The sequence below is a fragment of the Pelmatolapia mariae genome, linkage group LG16_19 (genome assembly GCF_036321145.2).
Source record: "Pelmatolapia mariae isolate MD_Pm_ZW linkage group LG16_19, Pm_UMD_F_2, whole genome shotgun sequence".
In the NCBI taxonomy this organism is placed as follows: Eukaryota; Metazoa; Chordata; class Actinopteri; order Cichliformes; family Cichlidae; genus Pelmatolapia; species Pelmatolapia mariae.
Genome location: NC_086241.1, coordinates 23,289,296 through 23,305,085, shown reverse-complemented (window position 1 = coordinate 23,305,085; position 15,790 = coordinate 23,289,296). Strand labels below are relative to the sequence as shown.

Genomic DNA, 15,790 nt, shown 5'->3' with positions numbered 1-15,790 from the left:
TACACCCTGTGAGTGGATCAGCCAATTCAATATGTGACATTTGTAAATCATGAACAGTTTGTTGGGGTTTTTTATTTAATAAGGGTAGAATTGTCTGGTATATTTAGCTTAATGTTAAAAATCATGTGATCAAACAGCAGTGTTTGGTGTCATGCATATCTAATAATACTACCGAACCACAGTTCTGAACTGGTCATGAACCTTTTGAATATACTGACAAGTGACACATAAATCATACTACTTTTTCCATGCTGCCACACACTTTCAGTGTGTGGTCTTTACAGCCATGGTGACAATGTTTGTGTGCCATAATATGCAACTCAGGAGGAAATCCTTTTCACTGTTTCTCTGTCAAAACTTCCTTCAGTGTGCACAGGATGTACAGATTTTGTTTAATTTTTTTTTTTTTTTTACCAGTTTGTCATTTTCTTAGTCTTTGTTTCACGCAATTGATTTTGTTGTTATTGTCACAAAAAACTATCAGATATCTTTAACAAAAACCCAACATTTACAAGAACAGAGTGTAAAAATGTTATTAGTGGCTTAGCCTTTGCACTGGTCCAATATGTCTACTATGAATAGCAATGGTTATATTGCTTTGCCTTTTGTCTGTCATCAGCGGGCGTGATCTGGCTGTCTAAAGACCAGTGAGTCAGACCCACAAGGACAGGCCATGAGGAAGTTAACTGCTTCCTCTCTCTCTCTCACTACCAGACATGTTTTGAAGGAAGAAAGTTTGTGGTCAACAAAAAAACCCCCAAAAAACCAAGAAAAACAGAAATTCTTTTAGAAATATTTCCATTTCCCACCGCCTAAACAAGCATTTAATAGATGCTCTTGGTAATTTTTTAATTTTTCTTTGAAGTTTGAAGTTGAAGTTCTTCCACACCTTAAAAGCAGTGAACTGAATGACTGAATGGAAAAACAAAAGGTGCAGAAAAGATATTTATGCTCTCCACTATGCAGTTGCCATCACACTTCACATCCTGTAGTTGTGCGCGTTCAAATTCAAAGTATCCTAAAGGGCGGTGGTGATTTAAAGGTGTGAAAACCGCAGGATAACTGTTGTTATAAGGTGTAAGTACACCAAATTTGAAGCTCTAATTTGAGCATGGCAATAGCATTTTGTCTTAAAGTTAATTGATGCCTTCAGAAAACCTGCTCATTTAAAAGCACAGGTATGTAAAATCATTTTTCTTTTTTCTCTCTAATATATCAAAGCATAACCACATAATACAGTGAAACCAGTCTCTGATCTCTTACTCCAAAGCATGTTTGCGAATGCCACATTGCTTATATTTGCCTGCGGGGATTCATACCTTTATTTGTATCGTCTCAGATCTGTGTGGTTCGTCATTTCTGAAAGTGAGCCTGAGCTAATAACATCAAAGCCAAGGTATCTTGGAGTGAAGGGGAAGTTCCTCATTTAGCTATCACTCATTTGTATAGTCTAGGGGAAAATTGATCAGAAGCAAGCGAATTACTATGAGCTTGAATTGAGGATTACTGGAGAGAAGTGTGGTGCAGTTGTGGGCCGAGAGCCAGTCTCTTTACAAAAATGCAAAAAGGAAAAAAAATTGCTTTGTTGCATATATGATTTTATAAAAATGCTGACGGTCATACTCCTGTACCTGAAGCAACATCCTCCCATGAGTGCTCACATGGGTACAACATGTGTATGAAACCCACATTTTTTCCCCCTTCAAAAAGTCACACATGGCTCACCACCCACGTTTTAGACCACAAGTGCCAATGAAATGATTTGTTTTATTTTGATGTAACAAGTGACACTGAGCACGTCTTTTGGCGTAATCAGTAGGTGTTTCGCAAGAGTTTTTTTAAAGACAAAACTTTTGAAAAAGTTGAGTTAAAGCGAGAAAAGTGAGAGACAGGCAAACGGTGCGAAAGAAACAGAGAAAGAGAGAGAGAGAGAGAGAGAGACTGAGCGCTAGAACAGGATATTTTGTCACTATGGTTACTGGCAGGAGATACTGATCTTGATTACTTTGTCTTGTTATTTTCACCCAGGTCAGTGTGACGGTACCGCGCTCAGGGCAGCTGTGATATCTTTCCGCCAAAAATTCTAACGTCGGTTGAATAAATGGGACTTCAAGTCTGATGAGCAGCACGTTCCATCTGTAAGGTAAGTTTCTCTCTTTGTTTTTTCCAAGCTTTAACTTGTTTTGTAGTGTAACGGTGAACACCGTGTCTCTTTTGACTTGCCGAAATCGATTTCAGGTGATCATATAGATTAATGTACGTGGACTAAAGGTATGAAACGGGGCATAGACTAGAGTCAGGAATTTACTCCGCGCAAATGTCTCACACCAATGCAAAAAAAAAAGTTTTCTTTAAATAAACATTTTTAAATGGTGCATGTTGATATCGTTACAATCTTCATCCTTTATTCTTTCATGTAATTGAATTTGGCAAATTCAGAAAAACAAAATACTCGCTCACTTGTGTAAACGTGACATTATCACAGACACATTATTAACTGTCTTAAGAAACACACTTTTATAGCACACACACACAAGACTATTGGTTTTCAAATTTGTGAAGTCATACAGCAGCTTTTTAAAACTATTTAAACACAACAGTGTTGTTGCCTGTTTGTCCAAAATGCCATTGGTGGGCCAGGAAACATGTTTCTCCACTCCACCATGTGGTCAAGCAGATACGTAGAATGATAAGGCAGTCTTACACAATGTGGCACTCCAACTGCCTAGCATTCAAGGGTAGAGTACCTTGGGGAAGCTCACTTCCTCATACACAAGGCCAACTAGTAACACCGCTTTTTTTTTTTTTTTTAATAAACTTTTTTTGTGCTGTTTATGTGACAGCGCTGCAGCTGCATTGAGAATAGCCGTTGAGCAGAGGCATTGTTCACTGACTTCCTTCATAACACTTTTAACCACACGCACTATGCCAGACACGTCCTGTGAGTCAAAAATTTAAATGAGGGATTGGAACAGTTTGGAAATGAACGTGACTTGTACTATTTTCCCTGGTAGTCACTTGAGACAGAAATATAAGAAATATAAAACCAACTTCATGTACGAAAAGGAAAATATGCTCGAAATCATTAAAATCCTAATAAAGGCACTGTTATATTAAAAAAGCAAACCACAATCATCTGTCAGAATAGAAAAGGAGAAGAGCTGCATATGCAGATTAAAAGCTAAATATGCTAACCTCACGCCGCGAAAAAGTAGCCAGTCGGGACATAAATCTACAACCTTTGGAGGCGTTCATTTATCTATTCGTAATGCATTATGATGTCGGCTCAGGATTTTATGAATCATCTGGGTCGATGGGACTGTGATGTTTGAAAGCCAAGGCTTTGTACGTGTGGCTGTTTACATGTGCTTTGCAGTTCCAGTCTGTCACCAGTTCCTCTCAGATATCAGGTGTATCTTTGTTTGCACAAAATTTTAAACCACAAGATGGCACTACAAAGCAAAAAATCTATTTGTACCTTACAAAGGTAGCACTTTTTTCACAGTGTTCACTGTTTCACAACTCATTGTTAACTCTTGCTGTTGACAGATCAGGTTTTACTTGCGTGAAGAACAAAATAGTCAATTTGCTTGCTTTGACTGCCCATAGAAACATTTTTTTTTTAAAAATATAACCTTATAATTCGTTAGAGTTTAGAAACACAACCTAAAAGATAATGTCAGCATTGCCATTTAAGATTTTTTTTTAATGATACTGCCATTTACGCAACAATTTTGTAGACTATGAGGAAATTGACTTTGAGACATACTCCTTTTACTTCCCTTTCGAAACACGGTCATGGATCTGTAATCCTCTATGTGTTCTCACACCAACGTTGACAATAGTTTCATATCATCATAAAGAAAGTCTCAGCAGTTCAGTTTATTTATTTTTTTCATTTAATTTGTTACATACAAAAAAAATAAGAAAAAAATGCAAAGCAATGTGTTACTCTCTGGATTTAAACCAAGTTTGATTGTATTTTTTTCCTTTTTGCAGATACTCAATAAAACTAAGATGGGTTCTGCCGCCCCAACCACAACCTTCAACAGTACCTCTAACTGTACCACCCTGTATGCTCATCGGGAGTATGCCAAAATCCTCATGCCTCTTTTCTACAGCCTTGTGTTCTTTGTGGGACTGTTTGGTAACTGCCTGGCCCTCCATGTAATCCGTCCCAATCTGAAGAAGATAAACTCCACTACCTTGTACTCTCTCAACCTGGTCATATCCGACATCCTCTTCACCCTCTCTCTGCCTTTGAGGATCATCTACTATGCTTTGGGTTTCCACTGGCCACTAGGAGAAGCTCTGTGCAAGATCTCAGGCCTTATCTTCTATATCAACACCTATGCGGGAGTCAACTTCATGACCTGTCTCAGTGTGGACCGCTTCATCGCCGTGGTCTTGCCTCTGCGTTTTGCCTGGCTCAGGAAAGTCAGTAACGTGCGCTACATTTGTGTTGGCGTGTGGCTGCTGGTCCTGGGTCAGACACTCCCACTGCTTAACATGGACATGTGCCACAGTGAACCTGATGGCTACATCACCTGCATGGAATACCCCAACCTTGATAAAGTTCCACATATTGCCACTATACTGATTGGTGCTGTTGGCATGGGTTATGTTATCCCTGTCGTCACCATCCTGGTGTGTTATTCTGTCTTATGCTCCAAGCTTCACTTAACAGCCAAGAACAACCATTTAACAGAAAAGTCCGGCAGGAGTCGCAAGGCCATCGGAGTGATCTGCTGCGTGTCCGTGGTGTTTATCGTGTGCTTCAGCCCCTACCACATTGACCTCCTGCAGTACATGATCCGCAAGCTGGTGTCGGAACCCGACTGCAGTCAGCTCACAGCCTTTCAGGTGTCACTGCACATCACCGTATGTCTGATGAACCTCAACTCCTGCTTGGACCCGTTTATCTATTTCTTTGCCTGTAAGGGCTACAAAAGAAAACTCCTGAAAATCCTGAAGGTGCACGTTAGCATGTCTTTCTCCAGCGCAGTGAGAATGTCTCCTGAAGGTTCCTCCAAGGATTTCCTCGACGGTAACAAGATCCAGCTAAAAAGCTCAGTTACGGGAACAGTCACAGAACGAAGATCCCACTATCACGACTGATCTAAAGAATTAAGGGACAAAGAGCGGCACAGAATAAGAGGAACCTTTTTGTTTCGTTTTGTTTTTCTCAGGGTGACTTTTCTCAAAGATAGTGTCTCAAATAAAGAGGTCTTAACCTTAAAATGGACTTTTACATCATCACGAATGCCCAGCATCTGTAGACACTGGAAATTAATGGATTGTTTTCCACAAGTGAAAGCACTCAAAGGACATTTCTGGAAATGTCTGAGAATTCAAGGAGGAACCTGTTGCAGAGCTAACATGGAGAATGGGAGGAAACCACAGTACCAATAGAGCCACACAGGTCTGGAAGGCCCCAGTCTGGATTCAAAACCAGCAAGCTCACATCAAAGGGTCTCACTTACAGTGATACTTCTATGAACTGAAAAGTAAGGATGAATTAGATCTGACAGAAGTTTCATTCTCATACAGAATCACGCTTCAATTGTCTTTTATTTCCCCCAAGTTTCAGTTCAGCTTTCAGGTGTAATAGTTTAGGGAAGTCAACAGAGATTATTCCAACTCTCTGCCAACCTTAAATGTCTGCAAAAGCAACATATTTAATATTTTCCTGTTTGGATAATGATGCATTGTTATTTAGTGGCTTGAGGATGAGTTTGTTTTTTTATTGTTTGTTTGTTTTTTATTTAAAGAGACATTTGCAACAACTTTAATTGTTCTGGATCTGTTTCTATAGTTATTATTTTCTGTCTGCGCAAGAGTTAGAGACACAGTGGATTCAAGTGCTATATGTTCCACCAGCAGTTTGTTATGTTTCTTGTTGAATTTTATGGTCTATATTTTAGGTTTAATGTGTGAACAACACACAGCATTTACCACATGTAAATAGGCCACAGGAACGGCTGTCATAAAACTGTATGACATGTGTGGTGATATATTTATAAAAGGGTACTAACGTGACCAAAAACCGCTGAAAAACTGCAGAAACTGCATTTCACCCTGTGGTTTGCTAAGTGATGGACAGATAGCTGTTAAGTCAGTCATAAAACTGTTTAGCTTTGCGAGCGAGCTCGTAGTACTCTACAAAAAATTTGGGGGCATTAGAAATCTTTAAATATGTAACCATTATACCGTACTTTTGGAAGGGTGCTAAAATTATTCTTTAGTATGATGATTTTAGAAATACAACTAGTGCAATAAAGCCTGAGATAGACCAATCATCATACATGTGTGACTGGAATTACCCGAAGAAACGGAAAGCATTGCAAAACTCTAAACTCACAAAAAAATAAAGTGTAGCAAAATCTGAAGATACTTAGAAAACATTTAAAGCCCCATGATCTTTGCCAGTCTTTACATTTAATTGATTGTAACTTTGTAACACATTGTATTATTTAATTTAGTTCAATCTGTTACTTTTCTTATTGGAGCAGCTCTAACAGCATCATTTTCTTAGGGATTATAAAGTATTCTGATTCCGATTCTGCCCAAATACTGATATGCTTTTTTTTTTCCTTTTTACTGCACCTTGTGTAACTATAATTGGTAAATGAAAACTCTTCACAGCATTGTTTTTGGAGCAATTTTCACTTTAATGCTTGACATGTTTATGCAGCACTGTACATAATAAATGACTTGTAATAATTATTAATATTGTTTTGGATGTGACTGAGATTGTGTTTGTATTGTGGTTATATCCGCTTCTTGCTGGATGCAAACAGCAGCTCTGTTTATAGTATACTGAGTCACCACTATGAATCGTTCTTAGATTTAACACACATTTCACGTTATCTCACAACACCATCACCTTCCCACTGAACTAGAAGGACATGAAGGGATGTCAGGTCTGGTTATTAGAAACTCAGTCAACACAGATGTGTTTTATCAGTGAAGCGGCAGAAATTGTGCACATATAAATTTCATTATTTGAGGTAAGAAAGAATTATAAAATATAACAGAATATTGCATGCATCCAACAATATTTTTAAGGACATTGAGAAATGAGCACTAGTTTAACTAATTTAACTGGTTAAGTAAGCCAAATGCTTGGTCTGAGGTTCTTGTAAGCATGTAGCTGCGGTTTGAGAAAAAAGAACAGTTGATCTGTGGTGGAATGCAAACTCTCACCTCTTGCATAGCAGCCTGCACCCAACAGTACACCACCATGAACTTACACCTTTCAGCACAAAGGTCAGAGAGCATCTACTGTAAGCTGGCATCAAAAGGTCTGAAAAAATACGTGCAAGGATTTATTTTTACTGCCTTCGCATTTTGGAAAGGTGTAAATTTTTTGCTTTTAGTTTGAATTACACATGTGTTAGGAGACTGTGGCGGGACTTTAGGTCGGTTCAAGCTACTGAAAACAGTTTGGACTTTAGTTCTAGAATTTGATCTTATATTTGTTTACATATCTTGCTATCAGGTTGCACAATTCTGGCTAATTTGCTAAGACTGTGAAACAGTGGCCTTTTTTTGCTGCTGTTTTAGAACAGAACAGAACAGAAGCAACATTTCTGAAGGAGGCTTTGATATGAGACTGCAAAGAAACGGAGCACAACGTTAAAAAAAGACTAACTAGTGAAAAGTTCAGCAGCGTTTAACACTTATGTGTCACCATAACATATGCCAAGGTGACAGCAAACCCACAGAGCAAAACACATGCCACCATTTACAAAATACAGTACTGTGGAGAACTTTGAACTCTGGAATGCAAGGGGTTTGTAGCACTTATTACAGAAAAATTTTATATATATGAAAAAATGCTAAGAGTGCCATTAAGTGAAGAAATCAGAGGTACTAAGAGTATCCAAAAACTGTGCCACTGATTTGTAAAAATTAGCAGTTGGGTGGAATTGCTATCAAGAAATTTACAAGTATGTAAATATAAAAAACATAAAAACATCAACAGAAAAACTTAAAGCATCTTAGTATTTGTATTAAGAAAACCTGGTACTCTTGTTACAGAGCTGCCAGCTCTCTGACACATTCACCACCCACATTTAGTGTGTCACACAAACATCTGCACTTACACATTTTAATGTCAATGTGTCTCATTTCCTGTATCACTTGATTTCTCACAAATAATCAAACGATAAAAGATAAAACAACACCATTTTAATGTATATATAAAAGGGGATGTTGAGTTCTCAAACAATAGTTTTAAAAGGCACACTGCCATCATTTAACAAATCACAACATAACCACATTAGAGAAAGCCTGGTAAGTTATGCTGAAGACAGATTTGCAGTTGTAGTGTCAGAGCTAGCACGAAGGTGCTGCACTGAGAACATGGTTTATAGCCTCACCTGGATGTAATCTGATCCACAGATCTGTTTGCATCAGCTGTGCTGTTTGAAAACCAAACAGCAGCGATGTACAACGATAAAAACCTGAACTCACGGTTTTAGTAGGCTGACATTAAAAGTACTCTAACAAGTAATTAACGTAACTTTGTACAAACCTGCCACCTCTGTACAAACCTGATTTAATCTCTAAGCTGCAGGAAGTTTGCTGGTGTGGTAGCTGTGAGAAAAGGAGCAAAAAAGTGAAGCTGTGGTAAAAATACTTGAAACTAGACAAAATACTTGGAATGTTATCTGATGACATTTAGTCACCAGACAGAAATTAATCAGCCATTTAAGTTAACCATCTACGTCACTGTCATACGTACATGCAAAACAGCATCTTTCTTTCTTGGATTTTACGCCGTTGGTTATACAAAACAAGATAGATCTAGAAAATTCTAGAAAACATATCTTGCTTTGTTGCTCATTTTTTCATAGGTCAAATTATGTTATCAGAATTTTTTGCATTTACATAAGAGTTAAGTATGAGCCAGAATATATGCATATATTGACATATATGCATTTTGACGCTGTCATCTTCGTACGTGTAGTTAAACGGGAACATGTCTCTTGATGATAGTGTGGTTTCTTTGTTTGCAATAAACACTGTATTTCACACATATAATTGCCAGCTGCTTCATCATGCTTTGTTTCTGTCACTTATATTTCTCGGAGGAGCTGACAGTATGAACATCATGTCAGAATCATGGCCACACATGCAGTCAGATATTTTAAATATGGAGGTTTTTGAGACAAACCTTTATAATAATCCCAACTAATACATGGAAAATTGACAGGTAATGAATGGGTATTTAATTAAAGTTTAGCATAGTGCTGCATGGTGGTGGCCATGCTCTAGGTGTGAATTTAAGTGTAAATGATTCCCTTTCTCTGTGTTAGCACTGTGGTAGACGCGCAACATGCTCATGGTGTGTCCTGCCGCTCACCCAGTGATGGCTAGGATAGGCTCCATGATGAATGATATTAACTAATCTTTAATAATTACAGAGTTGATGTTACTTTGTCGCATGTTGTTGTGACATAAAATGATTAATTTATGAATTAGAAATTGATTTACATGTGTGTGTGATAACAACAATATTCTAATGAAACTGGCACAAGTAACATTTTATAGACTCTTATGGATTTTTTTTTATAATTCCAAACATTACTTTTATATGACTCAAGCGTCATTACTGTTTAGTGTGTGTGAAAACGAGAAACACCAAAGGTCACCAAAGGGGAAACAGGGAGTCCCACACAGGCCTTTTAGCACACTGCAGTGGGTCTGAAAGGGGGGGCCTGATGATGAAAGTGGCATGTGGGAGCCAGAGTGCTTCTTGGACAGGGTTGAGACAAACCATAATTCACTCTCACATTTAGACTCATCAGCTGATAAAGTACATCATAAGATCGACCTTTTTGGTATGAGCTATCACTGCTAACCACTACACCACAGCGCAGCTAACTAATGTGGTCAAAGAAAGAACCTTTTCACAATGTTTGCGTACAAAACCCTTCAACTCTGCGCCATCATGAACAAATATTGAGTTTGCGAATCCTTAAAATTATAAAGCAGTTACTACAAATAAAATATGATATACTGATATAATGCTTTCTTTAATGTAAAAATAATATATACGTTCCGCAGTGAATCATCATAAGCCACAGGCTGGGTGTGTTGTAGTATTTCTTTTCAGCCTCTAGATGGCAGTGTAAAACAGCGTAAGAGAGATGGTGATTAACCAAATAAAATGTGCTTCTCAGAGGGGCCATACATCAATTCTAAATGTAGACGGAAGCTACAAAAGAGGACCTAATAATCTTTTTATTGAAATATTACTTTTATGCTTTTACAAAAAATGGCATAGTATAAAATAGATAGTTTAAAGAGAGCAAAGGGAGAAGGAGAGAGGTAGTTGATGTCTGGTTATAGAGAAAGCATAAGTACACTCCTTGTTGCTTATACAGGTGAATAATTAAACATGTACTATAGAGTTGAATATTGACGCAACCACATGACAAGTATCAAAGAGAGGAAAACATCACACAGACTGTTGTCATAACAACATATTGCAATGAACACAAAGTACCATCTGGTGCGAGATTTTTTTTAAGACACATCAAGAGGACAAGCCGATAGATAATTATTTCCCAGGAATAAGAATTAGACTGAATGAGCTGTGATCAAAATGCAGTTCTAAAAAAAAAAAACCCCAAATCCACTGACAATAAGAAGAAGTTTAGCATCAAAGCTGACAAATCTGCACGGCACAATTATGAATGTGCATCGGGGCAACATATAAAACCTTTTGTGGGAGTCGCAAAAAAAAAACAAAACCTGTGGTGAGTGATGGAAACGGTCTATTTTAAGCCCTGCGAATCAACCAGCGAGGACGTGAACAGAAGAAGTTTTGTTCTCACAAAGTTCTTTGAGTCAAACGTCCCAATTGATAGTTTTTACCACCTTACACACACACACACATACACATTAATCAGACGCATTAATCTGTATTCAATCCGGGTCCACGCTGACCTTGAGCGTTTCACCTGAGCTATGCGCTTTGCATCCATTAAGCCGATGTGGTGTAAAACCATCTCCCAGCATCAGCGTGAAGTGTCTATTACCACCGTCTTATTTCCTGTTTATATGGCAACTGCCTCAACATCCTGTTTTTAATTACTTCTCTCCAGCAGCAGATGCTTCTCGCAGCAACCTGCTGTGGATTACTCCCCTGAGAACTAATGTGCTGTGACAGACCCCACTTTTCCAATCAATAACTCGCCCTAAATCTGCCATCTCTCTGCCTGCCAAACACACTCCCACTTCTAATGGCACATCATTTTCTTTAAGGGGGTGTAATTGCAGACTGTGGAAAGCTGTAGTCCTTTTCTGTTCCAACCACGCAGACAGTGTAAAGGAATCTAAAAAAGAGCAGAAACTATAACGCACGGGCGACACAGGAAGTGAAGGGGGCTTTACAGCCTCTTCTGTCTCGCCACCATTACAGTCAAATTCAAAGAGAAAGTATTCACTTCCCTGTTTTGGCCGTGAGAGCTTGGTATTCTGACATCTTCATGAGCTCCATTTGGCTTCATAAACCTGCTGTTGTGAGCTTGTCAAGATGTTTGTTTGATTTTTGTGGTAAGTGCAGCCTTTTATTGTCCAGGCAAAGCTACCTGACCTGTTTCACTTTTAAGCGTTGAAGGTTGTAGTATTGGCAGACGTGTTTCATGGCTACTTTGTACAGTATGCGTCTTTTGGTGCTACCAAAAATCGATTTACATGATATGTTTGTTTCATTTACATCTTTCTTTCATCTGGATCATGTCTAGGTTGCTGTGGGATATCTAGATAGATAGATATTCTATAATTGTATTTACATACAATAAAAAAGTAAGTAGAGTGGAGTACAGCAGAAAGGACATGGGTAAATGTCAAACAGAAGTCACATGATTTCTTATCAAGATACTAAATCACTTTCTCGGGGATACAAATCACACTTCCACGTTTGACTCTAACCACAGATTGCACTTAAATCAAACATTTGCTTTCATTTTGCTATTTGTCTGTTTATTTGGGTGATTTTTTTTTATCTGCAGTTATAGAAAAGCTCTCTGTTTCGCATGGTACAGCTGCACCGCATTTTAAAAATATATATTCAAATTAACAGCTGCTGCGATCTGTAACATAAAAATGTCCATATTTAGAAGAAGCCACCATTTCAACTCAGTGTCACTTCTGTAAATCTAATTGTGTCGTTTTAATTCCCGTCTAGAGCAGAGGGTTTGATCATGCTATGGGTTGGAAAAGACTCTTAGTTTTACAGATTTTCTAAGTTTTATGTTTTGGTCTTTCTTCTCAGATTTTACTCATGTGGATGGATGAGGAACAGATTCAAAACAATCCATATATGTAAGTTATATTTTGAGTTGTTTTGACAGATTATTTTGGTCACAACTATCACTGCAAGAATACATCTTTAACTTTCTTGTAGCTGATTGAAATTATTCAGCTCCATGTAGCTGATGTACTTTTAGGGATCCACAAGTGGTAGCCAAAGTATGTCCTTTTCAGTACCAAAACCTTTTTGGATGTGTCATACGAATATTAAAAGCACCACAGCTGCATCAGACATGAGCACATGTGATATATAAACCAAAATGTTGAAACAAAGGTACTAATGAATGACAACTGAAACAAACGCCATTTTCTTTCAGTATGACAGTGGATCTAAACTCCACCAACATGTCTGCAACTATGAAGCCAGAGCAGGGACCAATGGAGTACCGCATTTCAGGCCTGATTTTCTATTGCTTCATCTTCGTCATTGGAGTCATGGTTAATTTCACAGCTTTATGGGTGTTTGCCCTAACCACAAAGAAAAGGAACTCAGTCACTATCTACATGATAAACGTGGCACTGGTAGACCTCACCTTCATCCTGCTGCTTCCTTTCAGAATGGTATACCACCACCAGGACTACTGGCCTTTTGGAGATCTTTTCTGTAGAATCATGGCAGCCTTCACCATTTTCTACCCTTGCATGGCTTTGTGGCTGTTTGCCCTTATTAGCACTGACCGTTACATGGCCATTGTCCAGCCAAAGCACGGCAAGGAGCTGAGAAACGTCCCGAAGGCTGTGGTGGGCAGTGTGGGGGTCTGGGTCATGACCATGGGCAGTTCTGTACCATTGCTCTTCTCCCAGAAGGACCCTGACCGGGCCTCTAACTTCACCACCTGCATCAAGATGCAAGACATCATCCACATGCGCCATGACAACCCCGTCAACTTTGTGCGACTTATCTTTTTCTTCCTCGTCCCCATCTGCATAATGATCGGCTGCTATGTCGTCATTGTGGACAATCTGATTCATGGCCGCACCTCTAAACTCAAACCTAAAGTGAAGCAAAAGTCCATCCGGATTATCATCACACTCATTATCCAAGTGCTGGTGTGTTTTGTGCCTTTTCATGTGTGTTTGGTTGTCCGTTTGCTGGGGAACGGCATCGACGGGGGGTATAGCACTTGGGCAGTCTTCACCACATTCCTCATGAACCTAAGCACAGTCTTGGATATCATCCTGTACTACATCGTCTCCAAGCAGTTCCAGGACAGGGTGATTAGTGTGATTCTGTACAGGAACTATCTGCGGAGCGTGAGACGAAAGAGCAGGCACACGCACACAGGCAGCATCAGATCAATGAGCAATATGACCAGCGCAATGATATGAAACAGCCACAGTCATTTCAAAATGGGACTGCGATATGTACTGTGAGCGCTTTTGCACAATGTAACACTGAATGCATCGCTGTGTACATGGTTCATTATCAAAGGAATCAAGAACTTGCAATTAATTTCCAAGGTGTAATTTACACTCACAGTATGGGAGTGCTGCTGTTGTGGCAAAAAACATCTGTGTTCAGAGCTGATTGACTCACCCATGAGACTTGAGATGGTTTTTTTCCTTTTTTTTTTGTGCGTCTTTACTTTAGCAGACAAAGCACGAGTGGCTGTGTCTCAGGTGTGATGTGTGCAGGTGAAAATAAAGCTCACATTCATTTAAGACGTAGCACACAGTATCTCAATGTCTGCTTTGTTGTACGTGAACATTGAAACTCTTCTCAACCTACTCACAGCGTCACTGACAGCCTCCACGGGGGGTGGGGTGGTGGGGGGGACTTACAGGAAACAATGGTGGGTTTTTAAGTATTGTCTCTTTGGTTTGTTGTCGTGCGGTGTTTTGAACTTTACCTCTGCAGCACCTCAGTTTCTGCAGAGGCGAAGTGAGCAAATGTTGCCATTGCTGCTGCATGATGTCATGCACACAAGGAGCAAAGTTTTTTCGGCTGCATTTATATTTAGATTTGCATAGAAAAAAGGGAAAGTCCAACCTGTGGTGCAGCACATACTTACAACACACCACAGGTTTTGTTAAAATTGCTGTAAATTTATTGGCCAGGTGATGGCAGCATGGCACAGCTACAACAGATCCCATCAAACCAGGAGAGCAGGCCATCACAGTGCTTTCTTGACTTTTGTCAAGCAGACTGTGCAAGATTTTTGTTTTCTGTTTTAAAATTCTTTTTCTTTGTTCATTGGGGGATTTCATTTATTACATCCAGCTTCACAAAAGCCAACACTTCAGTTTTTCTTCCCTGTGAAACAACCAGTGCACCTCATTTACACAGAAGTCCTAGCAGCTTTCCGAAACAGGAATCAGACCAAAGCGTGTTTATGGTGCAATGTGAATTGTATTGATTGGATGTTAAATGATTCAGTCGCTTGGAGTGCATTTACAGTAACATGCTCGAGAGATGTCAGGGAGGCTATTCGGTAGATTTAAAGCCACCTTAAGCTTAAAAGAGAGAACCTTTTTTCTGCACGGAGATACTTCAGTGTCAGGTCTCTGCCGCAAAAGTAATTTATTCTCAGTTTCTTCTTCCTCAAATGACAGACAAGGAAATGAGTTAGAAGTGAATGCGTGACAGTTCTGTCTCTGCCAAGTGGCTGTAAGTGGAAGAAATGTGACGATTTTGATAGGTGTCCAGCCCAAACATCACTAAGAATTGATTTTGGTGTGGACAGTTGTTAAAATAATTGAGTTATTGTTTCTGTCGCGACAACGCAATCTTAATTGGGTTAGACAGTAAGCCAGTGTAGCTGGGTAACAGTGTAGTGGCGCTTTCAATTACACAGTAAGAGCACCCTGTGGTGCAATCACAGATAGCAAAGTTATTGCATAGCTGATCACTTGCAAACACAGGCTAAATATATCGCATTAAACTGTGAAAGTCTTTAAAATGTGCCTGATTCTGTTAATGTTCTGAAGATTGATTTTTCACAAGCAAGTCCAGCTGTATTCATACTCAGAGTAGTAAAAGGATAAACTGTACTGATGGTCCACGTGGCATTCGGCTGATTGGTTAACAGCATTCAGATGAAGAAGAGGCTAATGTGTATGGCATGAAAGGGTTAGGTTTACACTGTCCTAAATAAAAGAAGGCAGACATCAAAATTTCCATCTCGTGGAATTCTGGGAACTGCAGTTCATCATATGGTGATAGGTTTATTGGCTGGTGGACTACAAGTGGATTTATAAGGGAGAGGTCAAAGGTCAAATGAAACATCAGAGGGTTGTCTATGTGTCCCACCTGTTAGACATCAAAGACAAACCAGCCACAGTGCTCACAGCAACTGGCATTTAAAACAATTAAGTTTCCTGTCAAGTCCCTGTGATGAATTATCCGGAAGCTTTACCCGCTGTAATTCTAAATCTTCCCAACAAGTGCCTTTGTTGTAGAGAAATTAATGAAAACAAGATTGTCTTTCATAGGAGCTGATCTAACAGCGCAACAGCCAGCTGC

General features: G+C 39.2%; 2 protein-coding genes across 2 annotated transcripts; both read left to right on the top strand.

Moving 5' to 3' along the window:
• Positions 1-1,965: 1,965 nt before the first annotated feature.
• On the top strand, positions 1,966-6,696 carry gpr183a (G protein-coupled receptor 183a). Its single transcript, XM_063498678.1, has 2 exons — positions 1,966-2,143; positions 4,000-6,696. Exon 2 carries the CDS (start codon positions 4,018-4,020, stop codon positions 5,116-5,118), a length of 1,101 nt encoding a protein of 366 aa, XP_063354748.1. The 5' UTR covers positions 1,966-2,143; positions 4,000-4,017; the 3' UTR covers positions 5,119-6,696.
• Positions 6,697-11,483: 4,787 nt separating this feature from the next.
• gpr18 (G protein-coupled receptor 18) lies at positions 11,484-14,046 on the top strand. The gene is made up of 3 exons (XM_063499029.1): positions 11,484-11,568; positions 12,290-12,339; positions 12,645-14,046. Exons 2-3 carry the CDS (start codon positions 12,299-12,301, stop codon positions 13,654-13,656), a joined length of 1,053 nt encoding a protein of 350 aa, XP_063355099.1. The 5' UTR covers positions 11,484-11,568; positions 12,290-12,298; the 3' UTR covers positions 13,657-14,046.
• The last annotated feature ends 1,744 nt before the right edge of the window (positions 14,047-15,790 follow it).

What these genes read in the sequence shown, in the direction of transcription:
- gpr183a (XM_063498678.1), top strand. Translation starts at nt 4,018, where the DNA reads ATGGGTTCTGCCGCCCCAACCACAACCTTCAACAGTACCTCTAACTGT.
- gpr18 (XM_063499029.1), top strand. Translation starts at nt 12,299, where the DNA reads ATGTGGATGGATGAGGAACAGATTCAAAACAATCCATATAT. An exon ending in ATTCAAAACAATCCATATAT is followed by an intron (nt 12,340 to 12,644) that starts GTAAGTTATATT and finishes ATTTTCTTTCAG; the next exon opens with TATGACAGTGGATCTAAACT.